Source organism: Camellia sinensis, chromosome 2 (genome assembly GCF_055761805.1).
Source record: "Camellia sinensis isolate YWXY chromosome 2, ASM5576180v1, whole genome shotgun sequence".
Lineage (NCBI taxonomy): Eukaryota > Viridiplantae > Streptophyta > Magnoliopsida > Ericales > Theaceae > Camellia > Camellia sinensis.
This window is the reverse complement of record NC_138962.1, coordinates 73,113,268-73,141,081: the sequence shown is the minus strand read 5'-3', so window position 1 is coordinate 73,141,081 and position 27,814 is coordinate 73,113,268. Positions and strand designations below refer to the sequence as shown.

Sequence of the window (27,814 nt, the reverse complement as noted above, 5' to 3'; positions counted from 1 at the left end):
AATACAAAACCTATCAAAAATAAGTCTAACGAAAGTAATACCTGAGTCTCAAGATTACCACCAAAGCAACCATGCCTAACAGTCTCAAGATTACCACCAAAGCAACCACGCTTAGGCATACGAAGAACATAGATATGTTCTCTGCTTACCATAAAAGGTTCAATTGTGGCACATCTTGAAATTTCTCAAGTTTGACATAGCTACAAAGAAATTTCAATTTAAAATCTGTAACTCATTGCAAGATAACCTATTTGTTGGATTAAAAGACTTTTAATGTTCTCAAAAAAAAAAAAAATAATAATAATAAATAAAGGTTTAAAAAAAAAAAATCCACTCGATATAAATTTATGCAGGGATATTCAAATTCCCAATTCAAGTTAGGATATTACACTGCCACCATATGTTTAAGGACAACACAGTTAAATATCAACATAGGGACAGAAGAATACACACCAATTATACATATTGTAATAATTCTAGTTCTCATAGCACAGTTCTCTCTTGCACTTTCCTTGCTAATTACAACTTCAAAGCCTGAAAAAAAGAAAAAGAAAAAAAGAAGTAAAATAAAACTGATAGCTAAATATCAACAATATAACTTGGGAGAAAAATGTAAATTCACCAATGACTGTCATGTTGAGGTCAGCAATTGAAACTCCACATCAAAAAGAAGGTAAAAAGAGTAAATAAATAAATAAATTGCAACATATAAGACACTGCTCGATGCTAGTTCACCTGTTTGTGCCCACATGATTAACTTGTAGCAAAAATATAAGGAGACAATTTTCAACACTTCGATTTTTTTTCTTTTTTCAAAAAATTGTATATGTTCAAAACTTTCTGCAAAAAAAAAAACAAAAAAAATGACAAATTCTCATATTTTATTGCATTAAGACAACCAGCAGATTCCTTCTTTTTCAGTTCATCCTTAATTCAGCTTGAGAATCCTATCTGAATAAGAATTTAACTGAATTAAGTATCATGTTAAAATTTATATATATATATATATATATGTATATATATAAAAAGAGTATTGTGTTTCTACTGTGTGTGTGTTTCAGCTAAGTAAAACAAAAACCCAAAAAAAAAAAAAAAATGAAAATTTGTATCTCACATCAAATGTGTACACCACCTAAGTGAGTTTTATAGGTCTGCATCACTTGTCCAAGAGTTAGCCTAGTGTGACTTTGGAGTTGTAGGCCCTTCAATCCATGCGTCTATGAAGCACAGAGACAAACATGCGACACTAACACGACACCAACATACTAATACATATTACATAATTTTTAAAAAAAATCTTGAACAAAACATATGAATGATGAGCAAAATATGCCATATATAGGGATAAGCAATTATTATATGTCATGCATATCAAAGATAATAACAAAATGCAATGTAATGGTGACTTTTTTAATATCCAAAGAAGGAGAATAGGTATAAATTTATATTTTTATTCAAACTTATGACGTGCTCCATGTGGGTCTAAGAAATAGACGTGTTTACCAAGTGTCTAAAGCATGTCCAAGTCTATAATATTTTAAAAAATGGTAGGACATGTTTGGACATTGTGTCTGACAGGTGTGGAGAATGTCTGATGAGTGTCATGCGACTCATGCCACGATATGCCAACTTCTTAAAAGTGTCTGCGCACGATATGCCAACTTCTTAAAAGTATCTGCGCTTCTTTGGGCACATGTGTTTCCTCTATGTGATCAAAAGAACAAATATTTCAGTTCCAACTTCCATAAAAGGACTCGTAGATAGGAGCACAAAATCAAATCCACATTATGATAATTTGTTAGAAGCAACAAGATGTCATACCTGTGAAGCCATAACCCATTTGCCATCAATCCAGTCTTGATGTAGCCTTAAATCAGAGTGTTCGAACTCAATTTCTTCATTGGTGCTCCTAAAGTAGACTACATACCGTTGGCCATCAAGAACTTTCGAAATCACACCTACCCACCACCCATCATTGTACAGAGCATCAACTTCTTCAAGCATATTGAAACGGTCAACCACTAATGTGTCAGGTGGATAGGGCCTTATATGCAGAGTACCAGCTTCTTCTCTCAAAAAATCTGTATCATCATCATTTCTTAGGCTCTTGTACTCAATCAGAAATCTGCCCTCCTGTAATCGTTCAACAATAGTTGCAGCAAACCAAGCACCTTGGAAACCATCTTCATCGCTGCTAACTTCAACTAGCATCCCTTTGCTAAACTCATTCTCCACCGTTTCTTTGCTAGGCATCACTTCATCTACAATTGGCAACATCTGCAGTCCAAATTTCTGTGACATTAGCATGTCTTTTAAAACGAAACAATGCAATTAAGACAATTACAAAGAACCATTTAATTCAAATAACTAGGGCCTTGATTCAAAAACTTTTTAGACACTGATTGGTGCCGAAATGTAAATATTAAGGCCCACTAATATACAGTTGTTAAGTCCATGACCATTGTTACTTGATGTGTTTCAGTTAGCATGATTGCAGACCACAGGGGCTGTTCACATGGAACTTGACCATAAATGGAAAGTTAAGAAGCTCAAAGAAGTGATCTGTATGCACTTCATAGGAATCAAAGAGAAAATGGAATGATAGGAAGCTCTCAGCTTCCCACTGCTCAGTCCTCCACCCATCCCCACACAGACAGTGGGATACCATGAATGAAGAATTTCACACAGCTCAAAAGTGATTGCTCACCACGCTCCACTCGAGTGGCGGTCAGCGTGTAGTTCAGAATTGCACGATTTTGACCTGTTTCAACCCTAACCTTAATTTGCTTGGTGGTATAAAACCGCAGCTCTTGGACACAAAAATAGGGTCGTTCATTCTTTGAGAAAGAGACTAAAAAGCAAGAGAGGTGATTCCCCAAGGTCTTCAATGGAGTTTCATCAATAAACGTGGATTCTGTTCCTGCAATGAGCAGCTAGACTCTTCTTCTTAGGGTTCAGATGATACCCTAGTTGAGTATAGGATTTAAAGTATTTTCATTTTGAGATTAGTTTTTATGTACGATGACTTTATGAACAAGAGGTTTATTAATAATATAAACGGTTTTATTGTTAAATTCCAAGATTGTGCTTGACTTTTTTGATCTTGAATACATGGTTTATACAATGGTTTTCTTTGTCGACAGATTTGAGTAGTAAGACGGAGTATTCCAAGGAAGACAAATCTTTCTATGACTGTAGTTTTAGCATAAACGATTCGTGCTAACTGATTCCTGCCAAGAACTTTAGTACACGAATCTTCTTGAAGATGTCAACAGACTTGTAGTCATAGTGAGTTGTGATCATCAATTACCAAATCATATAATCAACACAATAAATCTTTATTGTGAGGCAAATGGTAGAATCAAAACCCCAAGTCCTCCTCAACTTTTGAAACACAATTACTTTTGATTACACTTAATTTAATTTTAATTTTAGTTTTTAATCACAAGCATAATTCCTTGAATTAATTTGAGACCTATCTTATGAGTTAATACAACTTATCCTCTTAGTCCCTGAGGTTTGCTCGAATTTAAGCCACTATTCTATTGAATTGAGGTACTAGTTCAGTTACTAATTTTACAAGACACTGACTCGGGGTAAATTTTGTCCCTTTTTGTTTTTTTTTTTTTTTGGATAAATATTTTGTCCCTTTTTATTCATTTTCCTTTTCCTGTTTCTTTTTGGGATGCCATCTCTTGTACCAAAATTTTCTCATTCACCAAAAGCACAGGAAAGAAAATAGACAAGTTTCATGATCTTTGTTCCCAAATGGCCTCTTAAGCAGTGGCGTAGCCAAGAATTTCCTTTAGCGGGGTCATTTAACAAAGCATCATCAATGTAATATATCATATTTTTAGTTCTACACAATCTGTCAACATTAACATTCACATAATACTCTGTAAATTTCATATATTCCCAAATCACATTGACAAAAGTAGCCCAAACTAGTGAAATTACATGTAAAAACAAAATATTGGGATATTAACACCCTTACTTCAACAAAAATAAGTAAATATCTACATTATTACAATTGTCTGCGACGACTTTTTATTTTCTGAAATCGCTGCATAAAGTTTGATTTTGTTTTTGTTTTTACCTACTAGGGTCGATTTGTAAAAAATTACAAATTAAATTATTTTATTTATTAGAATGCCGGTTGGAGAAATAAATGAATTTCCTATCACTGTAGGGTTACACCAAGGATCTACCTTAAGTCTTTATCTTTTTGATTTAGTTATGGATGAATTAACAAGAAATATTCAGGATGGCGTGTCATGGTATATGCCTAAGAAGCATGGACACGGACACGTGACACGACACGGATACGACACGGACACGCCGACACGATAATTTTCAAAAAATGTAGGACACGACACGCGGGGGACACGCATGAAATATATAATTTTATATATTTATTATATGTTATATATATGAATATATCATTCAAAAATAATAAAAAATGCAATATGACATTAATCCCTATAAATTTATATGATTTTTGTTTTATTATTGTATCTTAAGTTGTTTTGTTCAAACTTATAATTAGTTTCACATGTGTCTAATTGATAGACATGTGTGTTTAAGAGATAGACACGTGTGTCCTCCAAGTGTCCATAGAGTGTCCGGGTCTTTAAAAGACAGGACACGTTATAAAGAGTGTCGGACACGTGTCGGGAAAGTGTCCAAAGAGTGTCGGTGTCCGACACGGACACGACACGGATACGTTACCTTTTTAGAAGTGTCCGTGCTTCTTAGGTATATGCTTTTTGCAGATGATATCGTGTTAATGGATGAGACTAGAGGAGTTAACACAGAGATGGAGATTTGGAGAAAAGCACTCGAATCTAAAGGATTCCGGATAAGCAGGACTAAGACAGAATATATGGAGTGTAAATTTAGTAACAGTAACAAAGAAAGCAAAGGAGAAGTGAAGATTGAGAACCAATAACTGCCTAAGAGTGAATATTTTCGGTATTTAGGGTTGATTATCACAATAGCGAAGGAGATTGATGCAGATGGGGGAGATTGATGCGGATGTGGCCTATAAGATTAAGGAGGGATGGCTTAACTAGAAAAGTGCATCTGGAGTGCTGTGCGATAAACGAATACCCACTAGACTAAGGGCAAGTTTGGGAAGATCCAAAAAAGTCAAAAAGTTAAAAAGTTACTCAAAAAGCTAAAAAGTTAACACTATTCACCAAAAGTCAACAATTACGGCTGCACAACTCCCAATTCAAATTTTTCCCTACAAATCAATTTTTACAATTTTTTATTACACATTTTTCAATAAAAAGTCAAAAAGTTAACCCAAACATCCATATTTTCAACCTCAATTTTTTAGTCCAAAAAGACAAAAAGTGCACTTTTTTAGTCTTCTCAAACTTGGCCTAAAAGGTAAGTTCTATAGAATGGCTATTAGACCAGCAATGTTATATGGAACGGAGTGTTAGGCAACCAAAAAACAATATGTAGATAAGATGAGTGTTGCTGAGATGAGGATGCTAAGATGGATGTGTGGCAAGACTAGACAAGACAAAATTAAAAATGAGTATATTCGAAAATGGGTAAGAGTAGTACTGATAGAAGATAAGTTGAGAGATAATTGATTGAGATGATTTAGTCATATTCAACGGAGACTAACAGAGGCAATAGTGAAAAGATGCGATGTAGTAACAGTAGATGGTAGTGTTAGGAGACCAGATAGACCTAGATTAATGTTGTCTAGCGTTGTAAATAGAAATATGAAACTACTTAATTTGACTAACGAAATGACCTTTGACAGAGTCGCGTGGAGAAGAATGATTCATGTGGCCGACCCCATTTGATGGGACTTAAGGCTTGGTTTTGTTTGATTTGGTTTGGTTTGGTTTAGGTCCACTAGGTTCAATTTGTAAATACTCATAATTTTTTACATATACTCGATCAAAAATTTAAAGTTCAGTAGTGTCAATTGACACCACTATTCAAAGCATAGCTCCGCCCCTGCCCTTAAGCTTGCAATAATATAATATTATCAACTTAAAGAAATTTTTTCCTCATCAACAATACACAGACATCTAAAAAATTTACAATAACAAAAATATCAACATAACATGAGAAAAAAACAAAACATCAGTCATCTCAATAAATATCTCATTCATATGCCATTTATTCTCATATTTGGTTTACTTATTTAGCCCGAACCCTTATTAGTTCCCTTAATTAATATCATTTGTATGACATGATCGATTTTGCATTCTCTCTCTGCGTAATTTCTGTAAGGATCATTTACTTTTGTTTTTCCTTCTTGCTTTGCTTCAATTTTCTTTCTTCTTTTTTTTTTACTTTTTTTTGTGGGGGTGGGTTTAGGGTTTCATTAGGCTATTCCATTGTCGGGGTTAGGGTTCCTCTTGGCTGCTTCGTTTCCCTCTCTCTATTTAGGGCTTTGTTATACAGTGTTGTTTGCTTCCACTTTCTTGTGAGAAACTATCTTCTGAAGATTCTTCAATCTTTGTGTTTTTTCTTTGCAATTTAGTCTTTTCTGCTTCAATCTTCAAATGACAACTTCAATAGAGGAATTCTCTAGTTATATGGCTTAAGGATGATGAGGTTCATTCAACTTGGATGGAAGAGTATTGGCTTCGTGGGTGAGAAAGAGGGGCTTCAAGTGGTGGAGGTGGAAAAGAGGAGGAGTTCGGAGGTTTCTCTCTTCGTTGGGTTTTGGACTACCAGTTTATGAAGGAGACAAGGAGGTGTCTAAAGAAATCGAGAGAGCACTTCTTTGGGAAGTCTAAGAAGGGAAGCATATTATTGGAGTGTCTAAGGATGGGCTTGGTGATGTTCGGAGGATGGCGATAATCAAAGGGACTTCTGTTCATGGGGAGTCTTCCATGTTCCTGGATGATATTACTAGCATGGGAGATAATGGTGGGGTGGCAAGCATACAAAGTAAAAGACGTGTGACTTTAGATGATTTGGAGTATCGCGAGGATCAAAGGGACTTCTGATCAGCTCAATCCTTTGATTGGAATGGAGTTAGTGGCTTTGGACAGATTTATTCCCGATAGGTATGAAGAGAAGGTGGTTTGTCAATAGTAACTTGTCATCCCTTGGCATCATTTAAAATAAAACAGGGAAATTATTGTTCAATGATAATCATGAGAAAGACAAAGAGGTTAACAACGAAGAAGGGAAGCTGGCTTTTAATAGTGAAAAGAGATAGGAGATCAGGCTTCGACATTTGGTGGTGCTTTCTATTGGGGGTACTTGCTTTGGGTAAAGTCGAGCAATCGGATCTTTCTTTGTTGAAGAAGATGAATGGGCAAATTTTACTTTACTCCCTTGTGATTTAACCCATATGTGGATGACTCCTTTATCATTAAAAAATGACCACATAATCCCCTTATAGTCAATTTTGTAAACCAAAGTATACAGTTAGCTTTTCCATCCAAACTAACAGACTGTGGCAGTGACGTGCCAAGATGTAGAGTATGATATTTTTTAAGACAAACATACCCTTCATACCCTTTCAAATTTACAAAACAATGTCATTCTTCTTCCTCTTTTCTCTATTGTTTCTCTCTCGCTTCTCTCCCTCTTTCTAGTCCTCCATCACCACCACCAAAACCATGGCCACTAGGGATGGCAATCGATATCTTATCTAGTGGTTACCCATGGAGATCTGACCTGATTACATGGATTTTTCCCACTTTTTATATCCATTGGGCTGGGTCGGTGGTATGCTTTAAATCTCCAACGGGGTTGGGTCAGGGATGGATACCCTCCCATTTCCCCATATGTTTTTTGACTACCCTGTTTGCAGTTAGGCTGTCTTTCTCAGTGTCTCTCACTCTAGCATTGGCAATTTGTGATGGAGACAATCTAGTGCGGCGATCTCCATCAGTGCTTACCACGGTTGTTGAGTCTCTCTCCTCTCTCTCTCTCTCTCTCCAATATTCTGAAGTCTCAGTGACATCTGAGAGGAAAGGAAAGTAGATAGCTAGCAATGTTCAAAGAAAACAAAAACAGAAATATAAACAAGCAGATTGAAAAGGGATTTCTGGATTTTTTTATAACTTGTTGGCAAATCTGTTTTGGAAGTTTTTCAAAACAATACAAGGTTTGGATATGATTCATGTATTGTTGTTTTTATGACTTCTCTCTCTTACACTGACTCTCTCTCTCTCTCTCTCTATATATATATATATATATATGAATCTATATCTCTGACTCTGTGCAAGATAATGGGGGGAAGGGATTGCCCACCATTTTTGTACAAGACGGGGTGATTTGTCCTCTGTGGAGGGGTGATTTGTCCAAGATAGTACTCTGGTGTTTCTCAATTTTCATGAAAAAGTCCACATGTTTTTTCAAGCTATCTTGTTCATGCTGCACAAATCAGACATATAATGAACTCTTCACATGAGTTCTTAAATTGGTTTCCTTTGTTTAGTTTGCTTACCCTCCCCTCCTTTTTTACTCTTTTGTTAGTTACGTTATAAATTTTCTGAAACTTTTGTCCTTTGGGTTCATTGTGGTTTACAAAACTTGTGCTATTTTTGGGTCAATTTAATATACACATTTATGTTTGATTGTCTCAAATAAGCTTTTTAATTAATTAACTAATGTGTATTTGATTTTGTTGTTGAATAAAAAAATAAATAAAAGTGAATGCATATTTAGCTCTTTGGCTATGAACCTCGAAAAAAAAAAAAAAAAAAAAAAAAAAAAAAAAAAAAAAAAAAACTGGGTCAAGTTTGGTTGGGGAAAACCCAAATCCATTGTAGGCACCCCATTTTGAACGACCTTAGACTTGGGCGCTTTCTTCCGAACATTCGATGATGAAAATTGGAATGTGCTATATTACGAATTTCTCAACAGAAAAGTCAGAGTCGAGCTTTATTCCAACCTGATACCCGTTTTGGTCAAATTGTTTTACACCTGTTCGAAAATATACTATGTCTACTTATCTATTTTTCAGATATTTTTTTATCCAAAAATCCATCAAATATCAGCTTCCACTTCATTGTTGAGAGGATCTTTGATTCTCAAAAGTGGAAACATTATTTTTTATTTTAAAAAAAAAATGAAAACATTATTTCATTTTTGAAGGAATCTTGATTTTTCAAAGATGGAGATATTTTGATTTATCTTGGATTTGTTTTCAAAAGAAGAAAATGGGAGACAAAAAATATTGGAAGCGGCTCTTTGATTTTTGTTTTCACAAGAAACAAATGGGAGACAAAAAACATTGGAAGGGATCTTTGATTTTTCCTTCGGATTTTTAAAAGAAGAAAAGAGAAGAAAAAAACATTGGAAGAGTATGTTTCATTTTTCTTTGAAAAAAATGGAAGACAAAAACATTGGAAGAGAATCTTCATTTTTCCAATAAAATCTCTTCATTCTCTTGAAGAGGAAGTTGGTCAGGTTTTGAGAAGAGTTAGTTTTTTTTTTTTTTTTTTTTTTTTTTGGTGGAGAAAAGAGAGAATTTTCTTGAGAAAGGAAAGTTGTATTTATAAATAATAATAAAAAAAACCTCCATTGAAACAAAAAACAATTTTAGGGAAGAGATACTATCAAAACTCCATTGAAGCTAAGACTTAACGTTTTTGTTTGAGAATTCAAAGCATACTTTAGAACCTTGAGGGAGTTAGAAAGAGAGTTTGGAAATCAAAACAGTCCATCATTTCCTCCAAAAGTGAATTTTCGTAATTTTATCATTTATTTCCTTTCTATTTTTCTTGTCTTTAAATATGTGGTTTAACTTGTAGAAATGGTTAGTTGAACCACATATCCTTAGATAATGTAGTTTCTTTAATTTCTTGTATTTTACTTCTTGTTTTCTCATCTTCTTAAATTATATTTTTAGAATTTTCTTATGCTTATATATGTGATTTAATTTGTAGAAATAGTTAGTTCAACCACCAATCCTTAGATGATGTATTTTCTTTAATTTTTTGTATTTTATTTCTTGTTCTTTCATTTTCTTAATTATATTTTCCGAAATTTTCTTATGCTTAAATATAGAATTTAACTTATAGACATTGTTAGTTGAGCCACCTACCCTTAGATGATATATATTCTTTATTTTCTTATATTTTCTTTTGTCTTTTTTTTCCCCTTTGAAGCTATAAAGGCTTCCTTATTAAAAAGTGTTAAAAACTCTCTTCTCGACCAATTTTGAACATAAATATGAATTTCACATCCATATTCAATGAGTAAGAAGTTGAGTCTTTAAATACTTTTGATGAGTTATATGTATTTCCCCTTTCTTCCCTATTTTCGTAGAGGTCCTATAGAGTTTTCACAAACTTTGTAAGACTTCACCTTTGAAATGGTGGCAATCTACTCTATCCAAATAACAACATGGATTTGGGTATTAATTTACTTTTATTCACAAAGAGATGAATGTAGGTTTCCATCTATTTCTTTGGTTTGGTGTTTTCTAACTTTAGTTCCCATACTTGCTAGATTTTTCATTTGATAATTTATTTGTACATATGATATAGTATCTCTTGGAAAAGTTTTGTTAACTTTGTTTTGGTTGTGATACATGAAAGACAAGAATTCCTAGATGAGCAAAACAGAGTAGTTCCAAAGCAATAAACAAGACAATTTTCGACGGATGATTGTAGTTTCCTGTTAATTAATTAATTAATTTTTTTAATTTTTTTTTTTTTGTGTGTGTATATTCTCATAATTTGTGAGATTTATTTGTGTTGTAATAATCTCTTCCTCCCCCACATCTTTTTTTGGTTTTGTAATTATTTAGTATTGTAATAATTTCCGCCCCCGCTTCTTTCTATCCCTTTCATTTACTCGCATTCCATATCTATAAATAGCATCATATTTTCTTTTTAATCATATTCATGTTTTTGCATCCATATTTCATGCATTAAAATTCAGCTCATTTGCATTTGTGGATTTAATCAATTATTATGTGATTATGTGTGCTACCTCATGCTTTTGAGATGACTCACATGCCACATATTAGTAGCCGAATTTTTAGTTGCATTTTTGTGTATGTATTGCATTAGAATCTTGAATATAGGATCACGCATATATTGCTAACTTTGTTTTGCAATTGCTCGCAGGATGTCAGTAAATGTGAGTTTTTATACTATAGCATCCCGTTTGTATGTGTTTTTCTTATTATGTCAAACATTCTACCATGTGGCTACTTGTTTATGTGATATATCTCTATGAATGCCAGTGGATGGAGATTGTGTAATTTAATTTGGAATAATTCATGCTTGTGAGCTCGATTTCTTTTGAGTTGCACATTTTCAAAACTCTTTCAAAAATACATGGACACAAGTTTTTTCAAAATGAATGATATGGTCGATACTTGTTTACTTCACATAATAAACTTTAGGATTTATTAAATAGTCTGAACATGAATATATAAAGTTAATAAAACTCATATCATGGTTTAGTAGAGACCGATCTTTTGATCAAGTGAGCAGGGGTGCTCAATTAATGACCTTTCAGGTTCCGAACCAAGACATCTTAGGTTATGACAAACAGTGGCCTTGGCACGAGTCACGGGTTTCCTAATTTTTTCAAAATATTAAGTGACGACTCTGAGATCTGGTGATGTAATCTATTTCTGGCAAAGGTTTTGCAATAAAAATGAATTTTCTACAAAGTTGTTGGATATGGACTCTCATCTATGTTTCACATTGCACTCGTGAGACTAAATCAAATAAATCTAAGATCCGAACTGTTTAGTGTGCACCGGTACCCCCGGGCGACGTTACACCCATTGGGGAATAGAGAGGGTAGCCCCCATGGGGGATGGGGAATGGGGAAAAATTATAATAGGAGAATGGGGGATGGGGAATTAATATCCGTCCCATTGCCCCCCATTGCCATCCCTAATGGCCACCATCTCTCTGGCCTCACACCCAGCTACCCTCAACTACCATGACAACCCTGTAGGCCTCACACCCAGTCACCCACCATGAGTTTATTTGTCCACACATAGTGACAGCCCCGTTCCCATCTCACAACAAGCCTTAGTCCAAAAACCCAGCCCTGCGCCAAACAATATTTCACATATGGCCGCAACCAGCCTATGACATTTATAATCCCTCCCAAAATATAAAACTACATCACACAGGCACACCACATGGTACTATTGGATTGGAAATTAAATTGAAGAAACGAGAACAAAATTTTAATGAATGGTGAACGTGTGTCTTTGATGGGTGCCTGCTATTTGTTGTTCTTTGATGGTTAATGTGCATTGCTAGCTTATTTAACCATTTATTTGTTGTTGGACACAGCAAGCTGGGGCAGGAAAGCTATGGTGGCTGGGGATGTAAGTTTATAAATTTACAGTGTATGCACATGTTTATATACATGTGTATATATATAGGTTTAGAGGAAGAAGATATGGGTATTTAGGCCCCGTTTGGGGACTTACCTTTTTAGTCAATTAGCCAAAAAGTTACTAAATTAGCCAAAAAGCCAACAACTCATACCAAAAAGTCAAAGATTCTCTTTTCTCTCTACTTTTTGCACATCTTTTCGTAATTAGCCAAAAAGTCATCTCAAACATACAAGTTTTTTTACCTACCTTTTTAGCCAAAAAGTTACTAAATTAGCCTGTTCCCAAACGAGGCCTTAGGTAAATTTATGGGTGCGGTCATGGAAGTTAGTAGTGCACTTTGGTCCAAAAACTATGGGGGTCATGTGATTATTTTTAAATGACAAGGGGGTATCCACACATGGGCCAAACCATAAGGGGGGAAGTGAAATTTGCCCAAGATGAATTTAGGGCAAATCTGTGATATGGGATCTAGCCCTGGGGAGGGTCTTGTCTCTAAGGTTCTCATTTTGAGGTTTCATTTGATTTTGAGGATAATGGTTGCTTGTTATTCAAGCAAGTAGATATGAAAATCTGAAGATATTTTCCTTGTGCCCCCTCAACAAGTTATCTAATACAATCTTCTTTGTTGCATATTAAAACAAAAGAAGAATGAACTAGTGGTTAAGAACATGAAGGAATAGAAAGTTGATAATCCTTCAGCAAGAGACTCAAAATATCCTATAATACTTTTAAATAAATAAGTCCTTTGCTCTTGTTTATTGCCTGTTTATTCTCTCTACATATGCAACCAATGTCAGAAAATTAAAACATACATCTAAGGAAACCCAGAATAATGGTTTTTATGGTTCGCATCTTCTAAAGCTGCAAGAATTTCTTCAACATATTTCAGAGAGAAATACAAAAAAGATATGTTTCAAGCGGTATTATTAAAGGCAATAGGCACACTAAAGCTCAAAAATTTCCTAAGGCCTAGGCACAAGGTGAGGCACAAGCTTCATTGAAACGAGGCTCATGTGTAAAAAAAAATAATAATAAATAAAAAAGACAACGCCCAAATAGTACACATTAATGTGTGTTTGGGAGGGGAAAGATTGGGTACACACCTAACCTTTGGCATAATGCACAAAGTGGTAGCCCCGAGACTTGAACCCATAACGTCAAGGTTATTAGGCCAAGATTTTACCATTGAACATAAGTAAAATGAAATATTAACTATTTTAAAACATAAATACCAACAAATACTAATATTTTATCATACACAAATAATGCAAGGTTTGCATACACACAAACATCTAACTCTTAAATAATAAACAATTGAAAACAACAACGAAGTTGAAGTGTTGAACAAAAGCACTAGAAGGAGAAGAAGATAGAGGATATGAAGAAGAAGAAGAAAAATGCAACTCTTAGTCTAGTTGAAGAGAAAGCTCTATCTAGCCAACACCTTTGTATAATTAGGGCTCAAAAAGAGTTTGGTTGCAATTTATGTTTAAGGGTTTAATCCCCTCTAGCCGCATGCTAAAAAAAAAAAAAAGATTAGTGAGTTCAAGGGTTGTAATTGTAATAAACAAATATTTCAGAAGTGCACAAGTTGTACTCCTTGAACCTAAGCCTAAAGCGCATGCTTTATGCTCCTTGATGGGGCTTGTTTTATATCACCTAGCTTGAGATGTTCCGAAGCGCACTGACCACGCCTTGATGAGCCTTGGGCCTAGGTGCACGCCTTGAATAACACTTATCTATTAACAAAGTTCAAGATTTCCCAGCAGGTGGCAACATCATCCGCAAAAAATAGCTTCATGAAAATGTTACTGCTTTTGGGATACCCCAAAGAAATTTGGGTATACTAGGATGTGGGGGTCTCTTATAGACACAATGTGAGCCATCAAATCAATCACCTATGTCATCAAGGTAGGATGGCTGATAAGTACTATTATTGATCATTCATGTGATAGAGGAGTAATGTTTTGCAAAGGAATTGGGTTGGTTTAGCATGGATATGGGTAAATAAAATTTTCCTTTGGGGCACCTTAAAGGATAGTGTTGGTGCCCATTCACTAATAGATTGTTGGTATCGTATTTTTTTTTTTTTTTGATAAATAAAATTTATTGCCAAAACACCAAGAAGATGCCAAAGAATACAAAACCAAACCCCCACGAGAGGGTAGCCACCTAACCAATCAAATCTTCTACAAAATGACAAATCTGGATCCATCCCCTCCAAAACCCAACTACACAAACTGTAAAAAACCTATTCTGTAATGAAGACAACGAACAAGCAGCCCCCTTGAAAAGTTTGATGATTCCACTCTAACCAGATCAGCCACATCAAACACAAAGGAGCCAACATCCAAGCCTTCTGACACCTCTTCTCTTCCCAACCCGGACCCCTTTTGTAGAAATGGCAACGAGGCGAGGCGAGGCGAGGCGGGGCTAGACTGGACCGGACCGGGCCGGGCCGGGGACTACACTCCCCGTCCCCGATCCCCGAAGGCTAAAAAATACCCGTCCCCACCCCTGATCCCCGGCGGGAGAACCCATCACCCCCCGGTCCCCGTCCCCTAATGAGGATCAGGTTTCCCCGACCCCGAAAAATCCCCGAGCTTCAACACAAGAACAACAAATCAATATATATCACTATGTTTCATCATCATCAACAAATACAGATTTAAATTTAAAAAATAAATAAATAAATAAATAAAATTTAATCACAGTGTGAGTACACCACAGAGATCAGATCACACACACACAGATATTGCCATCCCTACACATAGATTAGATCACACACACAGAGGGAGATAGAGAGATAACAGATCTGAGTACACCTCCATCGTCTGGCACAGATCTGAGCGACGCCAGTGACCAGGCGCAAGATCGATAGTGGCTGGCTGTGGCGGTGGGTTCGGTGGTGGTGGTGACAGAGAGACAGACCTTCTGCGGCGGTGGTGGTGGCAGTGGCCATGAGGAATAGAGAGAGATGAAGTGGAGAGAGAGAGAGGGGGTCGGGGTCGGGGTCGGGGGTGATGTCGCCGTCGGTGACTGCGAGAGTGAGAGAGTTGATAGAGAGAGAAGAACAAGAGAGTGAGAGAGAGAGAGAGAGTTGAGATCAAAGAGAGATAGATATAACTGAGTTAGAGAGTGAGAGATATATAAATATAATACACGGGTTGTTTGTATTTGTGTGTGAGGTAGGGTTTGGTTTATTATATATATATATATATAAGGGGTATAAAAGTAATTTTACTTTGGGAAAATTCGGGGATGAGGACGAGGACGGGGCTGGGGCCGGGGCTTGAACACTGATCACCGTCCCCGGCCCGAAACAGATCAGGAATTGATTTTCAAAAATCGTCTTCTCCCCATAGGGGGCATTTTTTGGGAAAAAACTGCTCAAATCGGGGTCGGGGATCCCCGTCGGGTCGGTTTCAAGTTGCCATCCCTACCCCCTTGGACCCATACCACTCCAAAGGTCGAGAAAATATACGGCCACAAACTAGCCGCCACTGGGCAATATAATCAAATGATCTACTGACTCCACGTCAACATAGCACATGCAACACAAATTCACCAGAATATGATGACGCCGAACTAAATTATCAATAGTAAGAATCCTCTCAAAAGCTGTCCTCCATGCAAAAAAAGCCACATTTGATGGAGCACCTGGCACCTAAACGCCTCACCAAGGTAACTCCTCATCCCCATCCCCACACAAACCCGATAATAAGATGATACCAAAAAAAACCCGCTTTTAAACCCAAACCCCCACACACCAAAGCATACTCCCCCTCCACCCCAACCTTCACCCCATAAAGAACGCTCAATAAATCCTCCAGCTACCCAACCTCCCAATCTTGAATCTGCTGACCCAACACAACATCCCAAACTACTACACCATTAGTCCCCTTCAAATAAGACGCCACCACCACCACCTCTAAATCCACAGCAAGACGAAAAATCAGCAGGAACCGAAACTGCAAAGTAACCTCAGCACACCACTAACCCTTCCAAAAACGCACCTTATCTTCCACACCCACCTAAAACCGAACCTGAGCCCAAAACTCCCCCTACCAAGCTAGATACCTTCCCACAAACCACAACCATGCATTCAACCCACATTCCCTATACTCCACTCCCCTCGACCTAACCCATTTTTAATCGCCACCCACCAATGCCACAACCGATCCCCTTCCTATGCAAAATGCCACAACCACTTCCCCAACAAAGTTAAATTAAAAAGACAGCCTCCACACCCCCAAATCCCCCACCTCCTTCGATTGACAAATCCGATCCCAAACCTCCCTCACCTACATCCCATAGAAAGTCACATTGCAACTTCTCCAACCATCCACCGATACAAGAATGACATGCACCGACATAAAATAGGTCGAAATTGTGAGAATATGTGTTCTCGGATTAGGAATAAGTGTCCTATGTCTATTAGACTTCTATATATCTCAGTAATGTATTCATGTAGGGTTAGGAATTAGTGGTACTCTATATAAATGATGTATGTATTCTTTGTTCAAATTAATTCAAGACTAATATACAGTTTTATTCAGAAAACTTACATGGTATCAGAGCTTGGTTCGAAACCCTAATCTGAAGGATTCGAAACCCTAGCAACCATCTCTGTTCGTTTTCGTTTGGTTCGAAATCAACCCATCCATCGTGATTCATCTGTCCGTCGCGATCCATCTGGGTTCAGGTCAAGACCCATCGTCACAACCTGCTGGTTGTCTGTTTTTGCCTCTTTCGTGCCTTCTTGAAGAGTCGAAACCCTAACAGCCGTAGCCTCTCTGTTCAGTCGCAACCCATCGGCTGTAAATTGCGATCAATTATCGCCCTTGCATCATCGTATCTCTCTCAGTCCTCGTCAGCTTCATCTCGGTTCATCATCGCAACTCCCTCTCGCGATTTTCTGATTTTGGTTCTCTCTCTCTCTCTGTAGCTTCATCTCGGTTCATCATTGCGACTCTCTCTCGCGACTCTGGTTCTCATCTCTCTATCTCTGTCTCGGTGATTTGTTATCAATAGTATTAAAACCCTTATTCCTGTTTGACCCATTAATCTTTAGTTTATTACAATAATGGACCCTAAAATTCAAGCCATTAAATGTAAACTCAATGGTGGCAATTATGCCTATTGGGCCAGTGTTATGAAGAATTTTCTTCTCGGTCAAAAAAAATGGGGCTATGTTTCTGGTTCTGCTCCTCGTCCATCGGACCCAAAGGTAGAAGGGTATCTGTCTTCCTGTGACACTTGATTGTGATAATGCCCAAGTTCTTACCTGGTTTCATAACTCTGTGGATGACCGCATTGGAATGATGTTTTCCAAGTACAGTACTGCCAAGGAAGTGTGGGATTATTTACTCGGTGTTTATCAGCAATCCAATTTTGCCAAGCGGTATGAGTTGGAAACAACTATTCAGGGTGCTCGTCAGCGGGATCAAACTATTCAAGACTTTTATATTGAGATGACAGGTCTCTGGGATCAGTTGGCTCTTATGGAACCACCTAGTCTCAAGATACTAGACGCTTATATTGAGTTTCGGGAACAGGGTCGTTTAGTCCAGTTCTTAACAACTCTCTCCCCTCAGTATGAGGCTATTCGAGGTGGCATCCTTCACCGATCTCCTCTTCCCTCTGTGGATGCTATTGTTCGTGAACTCCTCTCCGAGGAAACCCGTCTTAAGACGGCCAGTCAGACTTTGCCTCCTTCTGTGTTCTTGGCTCCTGCCAAGCCGCCCTTGTTATCGACCCCTCCTTTTCATCAACTTCAGGCCACTGCGAAACCCAAGAGAGGACCATTAGGGCTAGATGAGTGTGCTTTCTGCCATCAGAGGGGTCATTGGAAGAACAATTGTCCTAAAAAGGGACGTCAGCCTGCTCCGTCTTCTCAGACACAGTTCCGCGGTACTACTTCAAGTACTTTCCGACCTCCTGCTGCTTACACTGCATCTACTCCGGCTCCCGATCCTGACTTGGCTTCCCTGAGTGCTCAGGTTGCACAACTTCAGCATATCTTGTCCACCTCTCAATCATCCCCATCTGCCTCCGCTCTTACCTCTCTTTATTCAAGTTTGCTTGGGTCCTCTTCAGGTATCCCTTCTTCTGTTTGGATTTTTGATTCTGGTGCCTCACATCATATGACTCCTCACCTTTCCTTACTTCAAAATTGTATTCCCCCACCCGTTCCTATTACTATTAATACTGCTAATGGATCTAGTATGTTTGTTTTATCTGTTGGGTCTGTCTTACCCTCTGCCATGTCTGCTGTTACTATTCCTTCTGTCTTTTATGTTCCTCAGTTATCTGTCAGTTTGTTATCTATCAGTCAACTTGATGCGTCTGGTTTTGATGTTATCTTTTCCTCTTCTGTCTGTTGTGTGCAGGATCAGGTGTCCAAGAAGCAGATTGGGACCGGACGTAGAATTGGAGATCTCTATGTGGTTGAAAGCTTGCATCTCCCCTTATCCACCTCTCCAACTGCACTTTCCTCGTTTCAATTAGATTCTCAGTCGAGTCAGTTTTACTTATGGCATTCTCGTCTTGGTCATTTGTCTGTTGACCGCTTACGGTCTTTAGCTCAGTCAAGATTGTTGGGTAAAGTTTCTCCTAGTCAAATTGATGAATGTCGGGGGTGTAAACTTGCTATAATGTCAGCTTTACCTTTTAATAAAAGTACGTCTATTTCTGTTTCTCCTTTCTCTCTTGTGCATACTGATGTCTGGAGACCCTCTCCGATTCTTACTAAAGGGGGTTCAGTATATTATGTCTTTTGTAGATGATTGCACCCGTTACACGTGAGTTTATCTTATGACTCATAAGTCTGACTTCTACCAAATATATCGTACTTTCCAGTCTATGGTCACTACACAGTTTGGATCTACCATTAAATTGTTGCGGTCTGACTTGGGTGGGGAATACTTTAAAACTAAATTCTGTAAATATTTGGCCAACTTGGGTACCATTCACCAAACTTCTTGTACTGATACACCTGCCCAAAATGGCCGAGCTGAGCGTAAACACCGTCATCTTCTTGAGACAGCTAGATCTCTTCTTCTCTCTGCCTCCGTTCCAACTCCGTTTTGGGGTGAGGCAGTTCTTACTGTTGCTTTTCTTCTCAATCGTATGCCTACCCCCCTTCTTTTGGGTCGGTCTCCTTATGAGGCTCTCTTTTCTCAACCTCCTAATTACTCCCTCCTTCGTGTATTTGGGTCTGCGTGTTTTGTCCTTTTACCCCGTAAAGATAGGACTAAACTTAGTGCCCGATCTGTCCTATGTGTTTTTTTGGGATATAGTCTCACTCAGAAAGGTTATCGCTGTTATGACCCTGTTTCTCGTCGCCTTTATGTCTCCCACCATGTTGCCTTTCTCGAACGTCTATCTTACCTTCAGCTTCCTCTTCTCACCGCCCCAGTTTCCAAAGAGGATTTGGTTCATATTGATCCATTTCCTTCTGAGGTCCCATCTGATGAGTACATCTCCACAGTTCCTCCTGAGCTTATTCCATCTTCTCCTTCTGCTTCACCTCTGACTACTTCTCCTCCTTCGCCTCCTTCTGTTTCTTCTTCTCCTCCGTTGTTAGTTTATTCTCGTCGCAAGGCTCCTCCTCTACTAGTTGCCTCTACCCCTGCTGCTGATCCTCCTGCTTCTGACGACTCTAATCCTGCTGCACACCGATATCCTCCTCGAGCGCATCATCCTCCAAAAAGGTTGGGTTGGTCTAATTCTTGTTTTTCTGCTTCCTATCGTACCTTTTTGTCTGCTATTCACTCTTTTGCAGAACCTCAGTCTTACAAGGAGGCCTGTCAGGATCCTCATTGTATTCAAGCTATGGAGGATGAGTTGTTTGCTCTACAGAAAACGAGTACTTGGGAGTTGGTTCCTTTACCGGTTGGTAAGAATCTAGTTGGTTGCAAATGGGTCTACAAAGTCAAGACTCATTCTGATGGTTCTCTTGAGCGCTACAAAGCTCGTCTGGTGGCCAAAGGTTTCTCCCAGGAGTATGGTATTGATTATGAGGAGACATTTGCTCATGTTGCCAAGATGACTACTGTCCGCACTTTGATTTCTGTCGCTGCTGTTCATTCTTGGCCCCTTTATCAGATGGATGTTAAGAATGCTTTTCTTAATGGCACTCTCACTGAAAAGGTTTACATGCGTCCTCCCCCTGGTCTTCACCATTCCTCTGGCCAAGTCTGTCGTCTTCGGCGTGCTCTATATGGTCTGAAGCAGTCTCCTCGTGCTTGGTATAATCGCTTTCAGACTGCTGTTACCGTGCTTGGGTTTCATCCTTCTGCTTCCGACTCTGCTTTATTTCTAAGACATACCTCGGCTGGTTTTGTTGCTCTCTTACTATATGTAGATGATATGATCATCACTGGCTCTGACTCTTCTGCTATCTCTGAGGTCAAGCAGCATCTCTTTCGCACCTTCGAAATGAAGGATTTGGGACCATTGCGGTATTTTCTTGGCATTGAGGTGGCTTCTTCTCCCAAGGGTTACTTTCTGTCCCAGGCTAAGTATGCTAACGAGGTTATCCATCGTGCCAGACTTACTGACACTAAGATGTCTGATACCCCCATTGAACTTAATGTAAAGCTCAACACTACTGATGGGGTTCCTCTAGATGATCCTACGTTGTATCGCGAGCTTGTGGGTTGCTTAGTCTATCTGACAGTTACTCGCCCTGGTCTTGCCTATACTGTCCATGTGATTAGTCAGTTTGTTTCTGCCCCTCGCTCTACACATTGGGCTGCTTTGCTTCGGATTCTTCGTTATCTTCGCAGTACTATCTTTCAGGGCTTGCTGTTCTCTTCTACTTCTTCCTTAGACTTGGTGGCTTATGCTGATGCTAATTGGGCTGGTGATGTTAATGATCGTAAATCTACTTTTGGTTTCCGTATGTTTCTTGGCGATTCCCTAATTTCTTGGAAAAGCAAGAAACAGACTGTTGTTGCCCGTTCTACTGCCGAAACTGAGTATCGTGCTATAGCTCATGCTACTGCTGAAATTGTCTGGCTTCGTCAGCTCTTATCTGAGTTGGGCGTCCCTCAATCTTCCCCAACCTCTCTCTATTGTGACAACCGAAGTGCTATTCAAATTGCTCATAACACTGTCTTCCATGAACGGACAAAACATATTGAGATTGATTGTCACTTCGTCCGTCAGCATCTGCAGTCTGGCTTTATCTCGCTTCCTTTTGTCTCTTCGGCTCTGCAACTTGCTGACTTCTTCACTAAGACTCACACCACTGCTCGGTTTCGGTTTTTTCTTGACAAACTCTCAGTGTTTTCTGCTAAAACACCTTGAGTTTAAGCGGGGGTGTGAGAATATGTGTTCTCCTCGGATTAGGAATAAGTGTCCTATGTCTATTAGACTTCTATATATCTGAGTAATGTATTCATATAGGGTTAGGAATTAGTGGTACTCTATATAAATGATGTATGTATTCTTTGTTCAAATTAATTCAAGACTAATATACAGTTTTATTCAGAAAACTTACAGAAATATTACCCAACACACTTTTAACCAAAGTTAATCACCCCCCTTTGACAAATACTGCCTCTTCCAGCCCGCAAGCCGACGCTAAACCCTCTCCAACACACCATCTCACAACTCTTTTGCCTTGAAAGAGGCCCCTACTGAAAAACCTAGATAAGACATTGGCTAAGCAGACACTTTGCACCCCATAATAATCGGTAAAGTCAAAAGCCGATCCACCCTCCCTACCAGAATCAATTCTGACTTCGACAAGTTAATCTTTCAACCTGAAATTGCCTTAAAACATAACAACACACACTGCCAATGACCCAACTGCTCTGGCTCTGCCCCACAAAAAATCAAGGCATTATCAACATAAAGATGAGAAACAATAAAAGGATCCACCCCCTCAAGCCTCACCTAAAAACCTTCCAACAGACTGCCCTGCACAGCCCGAGACAACAACTTGCTCAGTGCCTCCATAACCAAATAAAGAGCAAAGAAGACAACAAATCACCCTGCCGCAACCATCGAGAAGTCTGGAAAAAATCCAATGGGATCCCATTCACTAGCACTGACATCTGTGCAGTCGAAATACAGAAATGAATCCATTGCCTCAATATCACCCAAAAACCCATCCAATCCATAACAGTTAGTAAAAAAATCCCAATTAACATTGTCAAAAGCCTTCTCGATATCCAACTTACAAATCATACCTAGCCGACCTCGCCGAATACAGGAATCAACACACTTATTTACCACCAGAACCACATCCAAAATCTGGCAACCACAAAAGCATTCTGAGACTCTGACACCACAGTCCCCAACACCGTCGAAGCCTATTAGCAAACACCTTAGCCAAAAGCCTATATACACACCCCAATAGACTACTAGGCCAAAACTAACGAATAAAGTAATAAAGGTTGCATTAATAATCTTCTCAAACTGACTTGTCTGATAAAACTGCTCCATCGCATCCATCACATCAACATTCACAACATCCCAACAATGCTAAAAGAATGCCAAAGAAAAACCATCTAGAGTCGGCACCTTGTCGCCATTCATCCCCTTTAAAGCCAACCCCCCAACTCTTCTTCAGAAAACAGCCATTCCAAAACCGCACCATCCACCTCAAAGATCACTCAAATTCCGACCCATCTAACCCCGGCCACCACCCTTCCCCCACCCTCCTAAAAAGCTTCTAGTAAAAACCAGCAATCCCCGCCTTTACCTCCTCTTCAGAGGACAACTCCGCCCTATCTGATTCACCCGCCAATGAGCATTAACCATGCAATGGAAAAAACACATTCAACATGGTAGGATTGCAACTTTGAATCCTTAACTATTTGCCTTGATCTTGGATGAATTAAATAAACACATTCAAGATCATGCCTTATAGGTGTGGGTACTAGTACCAAGCCCAACACAGGTGAGCCCTTCGGGGGCCACACCATTGCCATCACTCCCCCACGTGGTAGACCTCCAAGGCACCATAATCAATTGGGATAATATGCCTAGCCTAAGCAGGGGAATTCACACCACCAAGGATGGATTGGCTCGCATTATCACATATGCTCACTTGGCTCACCTATTTGCCAGCTTGGGCCCTTGGGTTGCCTATGCTCACTTGGCAACATAAGGCTAAGCCTTTGACCTATGAAGCACAGACACTTCAAATAGGGTGACATCCATATCGTATCCATATCGGATATCAATACTCGTTGGATACTCGCAGATACGTAAATTGGATACTTATTAGAAGTATCAGATACTTCTTAATTAATTTTTTTATTAATTTTGGAGTATCAGATACTTAATTTTGAAGTATCAGATACTCTAAGTCATGTATTACTTGTTTTACGAAATTAGAATTGTAACATTTCTTGTATAATATTATAATATAATATAGGTTCAAGGACAAATATAATAATATTTTTCTAATACTTTGTTTAGTTCTCTGATGAGAAGAACATAGTGAATTAAATAATAGAATTTGTCAAATTGATATATCCTAATTGTTTCATGCATGTCTCCAATAACTACATAGAAAGTAAGGATTAATAAAAAAATATAACAATAGTAAAATTAAATATCAATAAACAAATAAGCAAGTAGACTTGATTACAATATTTTTTACTAGTGTCGAACGGAAAAGTACATAGACAAGTTGTGGATTTTTCTATTATTGTAATATAAACATGAACGAAATATTTGCATGACCTATTGAAAATTTAAAAGATAAACAAGCTACTAGTTTAAATTAATACATAATTCTTAAATGTTAGTATTTTACATTATAAATTACTTTGTGATTTCTCAACATTTTTAGCTTATATGTAACTCATTACTAATAATTTTAAAAAATATATTTTTCACAAACATATCATAGCTGTACCTGTATCCTATTTTTTTAAGTTTTGTCGTATCATCTCCATGCTTCCTAGCCCTTGACTCACCCTTATGCTCGTCCATTTTGCTCAACCCCTTGGATGCTTAGGCTGGGAGCAGGGCCTAGGCACCCCGCGCTCAAGATCATTGGAGGATTGTGAATTGGAGGCTAAGACCATGAGATCACCAAGGTTTTTCTTGGTTGTTTTCCTGCCAAGAGAGCTCCACCTTGACCAGGTTTAGAGAAAGGCAATGTTGACCTTACACTCATGCCTTTTGTCACGGCCTTGGAATTTCTGAACCAACCCTCAGTCTTTCCAAGCCAACCGTGCGGCCTTAGATGCTTGTAGCACGCCTTGCTCGCACCTAAGTAAGCCTTTAGTGGAAGGGAGCCAAGGGATTGCACACACACAAGAGAGACTTAGAGAGAACACTTGGAGAATGTTAGCTTTGTATTGCACTTGGAGAAAGCTTACAACTCTTGGGATGGTTTGGCCAAATGAGGGCCTCCCCATCGACCTTGTCCTCTACGTACATCGAACCCTTATCCCCTTGGGTTGATGCAGTAGGCTTTACTTCAAGCAGCTGCAGAGATCCCGTGCAAGACTGCTCTTCCCTTTCTTGCTCCTCCAGCTTTGCAATGAGACTCCTCCTCTTAGGACAATCCCTTGCCCAATGTAGCTCATCGCAAAGGAAGCAGTTATGTCTGGGCTTCATATCCTTAGCCCACTTTGCCCATTTGCCCAAATTAGCAGCAATCTCCCTTCCGCGGTGCTCCTCCATGTGAGTTACTCCCGACATAGTGCCCTTCCTTCCTCAAGTCACGACGCCTTCGCAACCCGCTCTGATACCAACTGTCACGGCCTTGGATTTGCTGAACCAACCCTCAGTCTTTCCAAGCCAACCGTGCGGCCTTAGATGCTTGTAGCACGCGTTGCTTGCACCTAAGTAAGCCTTTAGTGGAAGGGAGCTAAGGGAATGCACACACAAGAGAGACTTAGAGAGAACACTTGGAGAATGCTTATGTTGTATTACACTTGAGAGCTTTACAATGCTTGGGTTGTTTGGCCAAATGAGGGCCTCCCCTTTATATAGCCTTACAAGGATTATTCTAGAACCATACTAATGGAGAGTGTTCTAGACACTTCCCCTAGCTAGAGTATTCTAGGACTATTCTAGTATGTACATGTCTAGAAGAGTCTACAACTATCTCTAACTATGTACAAGTTTCCACAATGCTCCAGGGAGTTCCAGAAGCTTCCAGGATGCTCTACAAACTCCCAGGGCTCTCTTGTTCCACTATCCTCTTGACTGCTCTAGAGAATTCTAGATTCTTCCATTAGGACCTCCCTTCTTCTAGCCATTCTCTAGAGAGTTCTAGCAATCTCCTTTGGTTTCCAACGCTTTCTGGTGAGGGCAACATTAGGATTTCTCTGTCCGTGACACTTTGCATGCATGATTTGTAGCCCAAAGATATCATACTCACCAGCCTAAATCACAAACAACAGTAGGCTAATATTTAACTTCTTGTTGAGTTGAGAAGAGCTCGCCACCTAACCAACAGGTTGCTTGGGTCCAATTAGGGTAGTGCAAATGCTGCCCAACCCAACACCGATCCGCTCACTAACCGCAGGTTGGTTTGATCCGCAATTTGAAATTTTATAATCCGTTTTCAACACCCAGCCTCACCACAGTTAATACATTTTTTTTTTTTTTTACTTTCAATGAAATATCAAAGTAAAAATCAATGTGAGGGATCTGAGATGTGGAATTTAGTACAAATTAGTATTATATATATGAAAAATATTATATAAAATCAATTAGTATTACATATGAAAAATGTTATACAAATTAGTGTTATATATTATACAAAAACTTGACAATTGTTTAAGATTATTTTTCAATCAACTAATAGGTTAACTGCCCAAACCACGGTTTGGTTACGGATATCAAATTTACCAATCCACCAACCATCGTTTGGTTTCAATTTTATCCTCAAACCGCACTGAACCGCACCATGCACACCCTTGGCTCCAATATTAAGAGAGTCTATATAACATATCATATATGCAGCAGCCAACATCATCACACAACAATACATTTATCACAACACAAATCCTAAGTGCTCAAGCTCTCTCACTGCCACCCTCTCTATCTCTAAGCCTGCCTTAATCTTCACCTCCGATGACCTCGAGCCATTTAAGTGCCTGTCATCTTCCTAGAGGTCTACAACTAACCAACTCTAACTTCTCATACCCACATAGGGCATAGGGTATGTTGCTTGTGTTACACGGAATTGGGTAGAACTCAACCCCAAAAGCTAGCTATTGAGGTGAGGGTGTCCTCATGCTTATATGCTTAACATTACTTTAGTACTCAGGCAAAGTGGGACTTCACTTCATAGTTCACAGATGATATTATTCTAGTGGGTGAAATTAGGGAAGGAATTATAGTAGATAAAACTAACGAAAAAATTAATACAAAATTAGAAATTTGGAGAGAATAATATCGTAGGGACAAAATGCAATCATAAGCTTAGGACCCATTTGGTTATCCTTAAATTTGAATTTTGATGTGTTCATTCGCAAGCTAGATAATTAGTTGTGTATTTATTAGGAATTCATTTTAAATACATATATATATATATACACTACCAAACTTCATCATTTTTTTTCCTATCAAATTTGTTCAACAATTTAGATCGAAAGCTTGATTTGATTTAACTCACTAATCAAACTTTTCATCAAATTTAAAAAAAAAATGTAACCTATGCCAAAAATCCCTTTCTAACCAATTCAGGTCAAAAATATTGATCTCCAATGCTTTATCTTTTAACAATTTCATCAAATTTAAGTGACCAAAAAAAAAAAAATTAGTTGTTGCAAATCTGATAAAAGATTTGATTCATTTCTCATTTGATGAAACCTTTGCTAAAAACTTGATTTGATACAACTTCGATGAATGAATCGAATCACATTTTCACCAAAATTTTCAGCAAATTTAAATTTAATTAAGAAGATAGATAGTATCCTACATAATCCAACAAAATGCAAAACCAAACAAACAAACAAGCAATTAATTCAAAAAACCATTCACCATACCTCTTCTCCTTCCAACGGCGGAACCCATTTACCCTTGACCCATTCTCTATGAAGCCGAAGCTCCTCGCTCCCAAAATCAAGCTGCTCTCTCGTTCCCCTGAAGAAAACAGAGTACCTCTCATTCTCAAGCACTTCAGTAATCACTCCCTCCCACCACCCATCATTATGATACGCATCCACCTCCTCGCTGAACTTGAAGCTCCGGCGGCTCTCTCGCGGCGGAGGCGGCCTCAGCTGCACCACATCCAGCGCTTCCCTCAGCGGCTTCTTTCCCCCCTCGTCCGCCATTAGGGTTTTGTACTCGACCAATAGCTTCTTGTTGTTGGTGGTGGTGTTGGTGGTCTTGGTTTTGGTTGATGCGGGTCGAATTACTGTTCCGGCGTACCAGGCGCCGCGGAAACCGTCGTCGTTGCTGCTGATCTCGACCTCCGATCCTTTGTGGAAGTGCTGGGTCAGGTCCGCCATTGTTGATTCTGCAACAAATTGGAGGTTTTTAGGTTATTGATTGAGCTACAAAACAATGGCG

General features: G+C 38.6%; 1 protein-coding gene across 6 annotated transcripts in view; it reads right to left on the bottom strand.

The window, feature by feature from the left end:
• Positions 1–314: 314 nt before the first annotated feature.
• Positions 315–27,814, bottom strand: part of LOC114300162 (agenet domain-containing protein) — a 33,337-nt gene continuing 5,837 nt past the window's right edge. For 3 of the 6 annotated variants that reach the window (XM_082906394.1, XM_082906388.1, XM_082906383.1), the window contains exons 2-4: positions 27,289–27,761; positions 1,822–2,277; positions 315–534 (exon numbers count right to left, since the gene is read on the bottom strand). In XM_082906394.1, coding sequence (XP_082762520.1) covers positions 520–534; positions 1,822–2,277; positions 27,289–27,753 — 936 coding nt within the window. In that variant the 5' untranslated portion in view covers positions 27,754–27,761 and the 3' untranslated portion in view covers positions 315–519. Of the gene's footprint in view, positions 1,705–1,821; positions 2,278–27,288; positions 27,762–27,814 lie in introns of all 6 variants that reach the window. The other 3 variants (XM_082906379.1, XM_028245051.2, XM_028245050.2) reach the window with 2 other exon arrangements.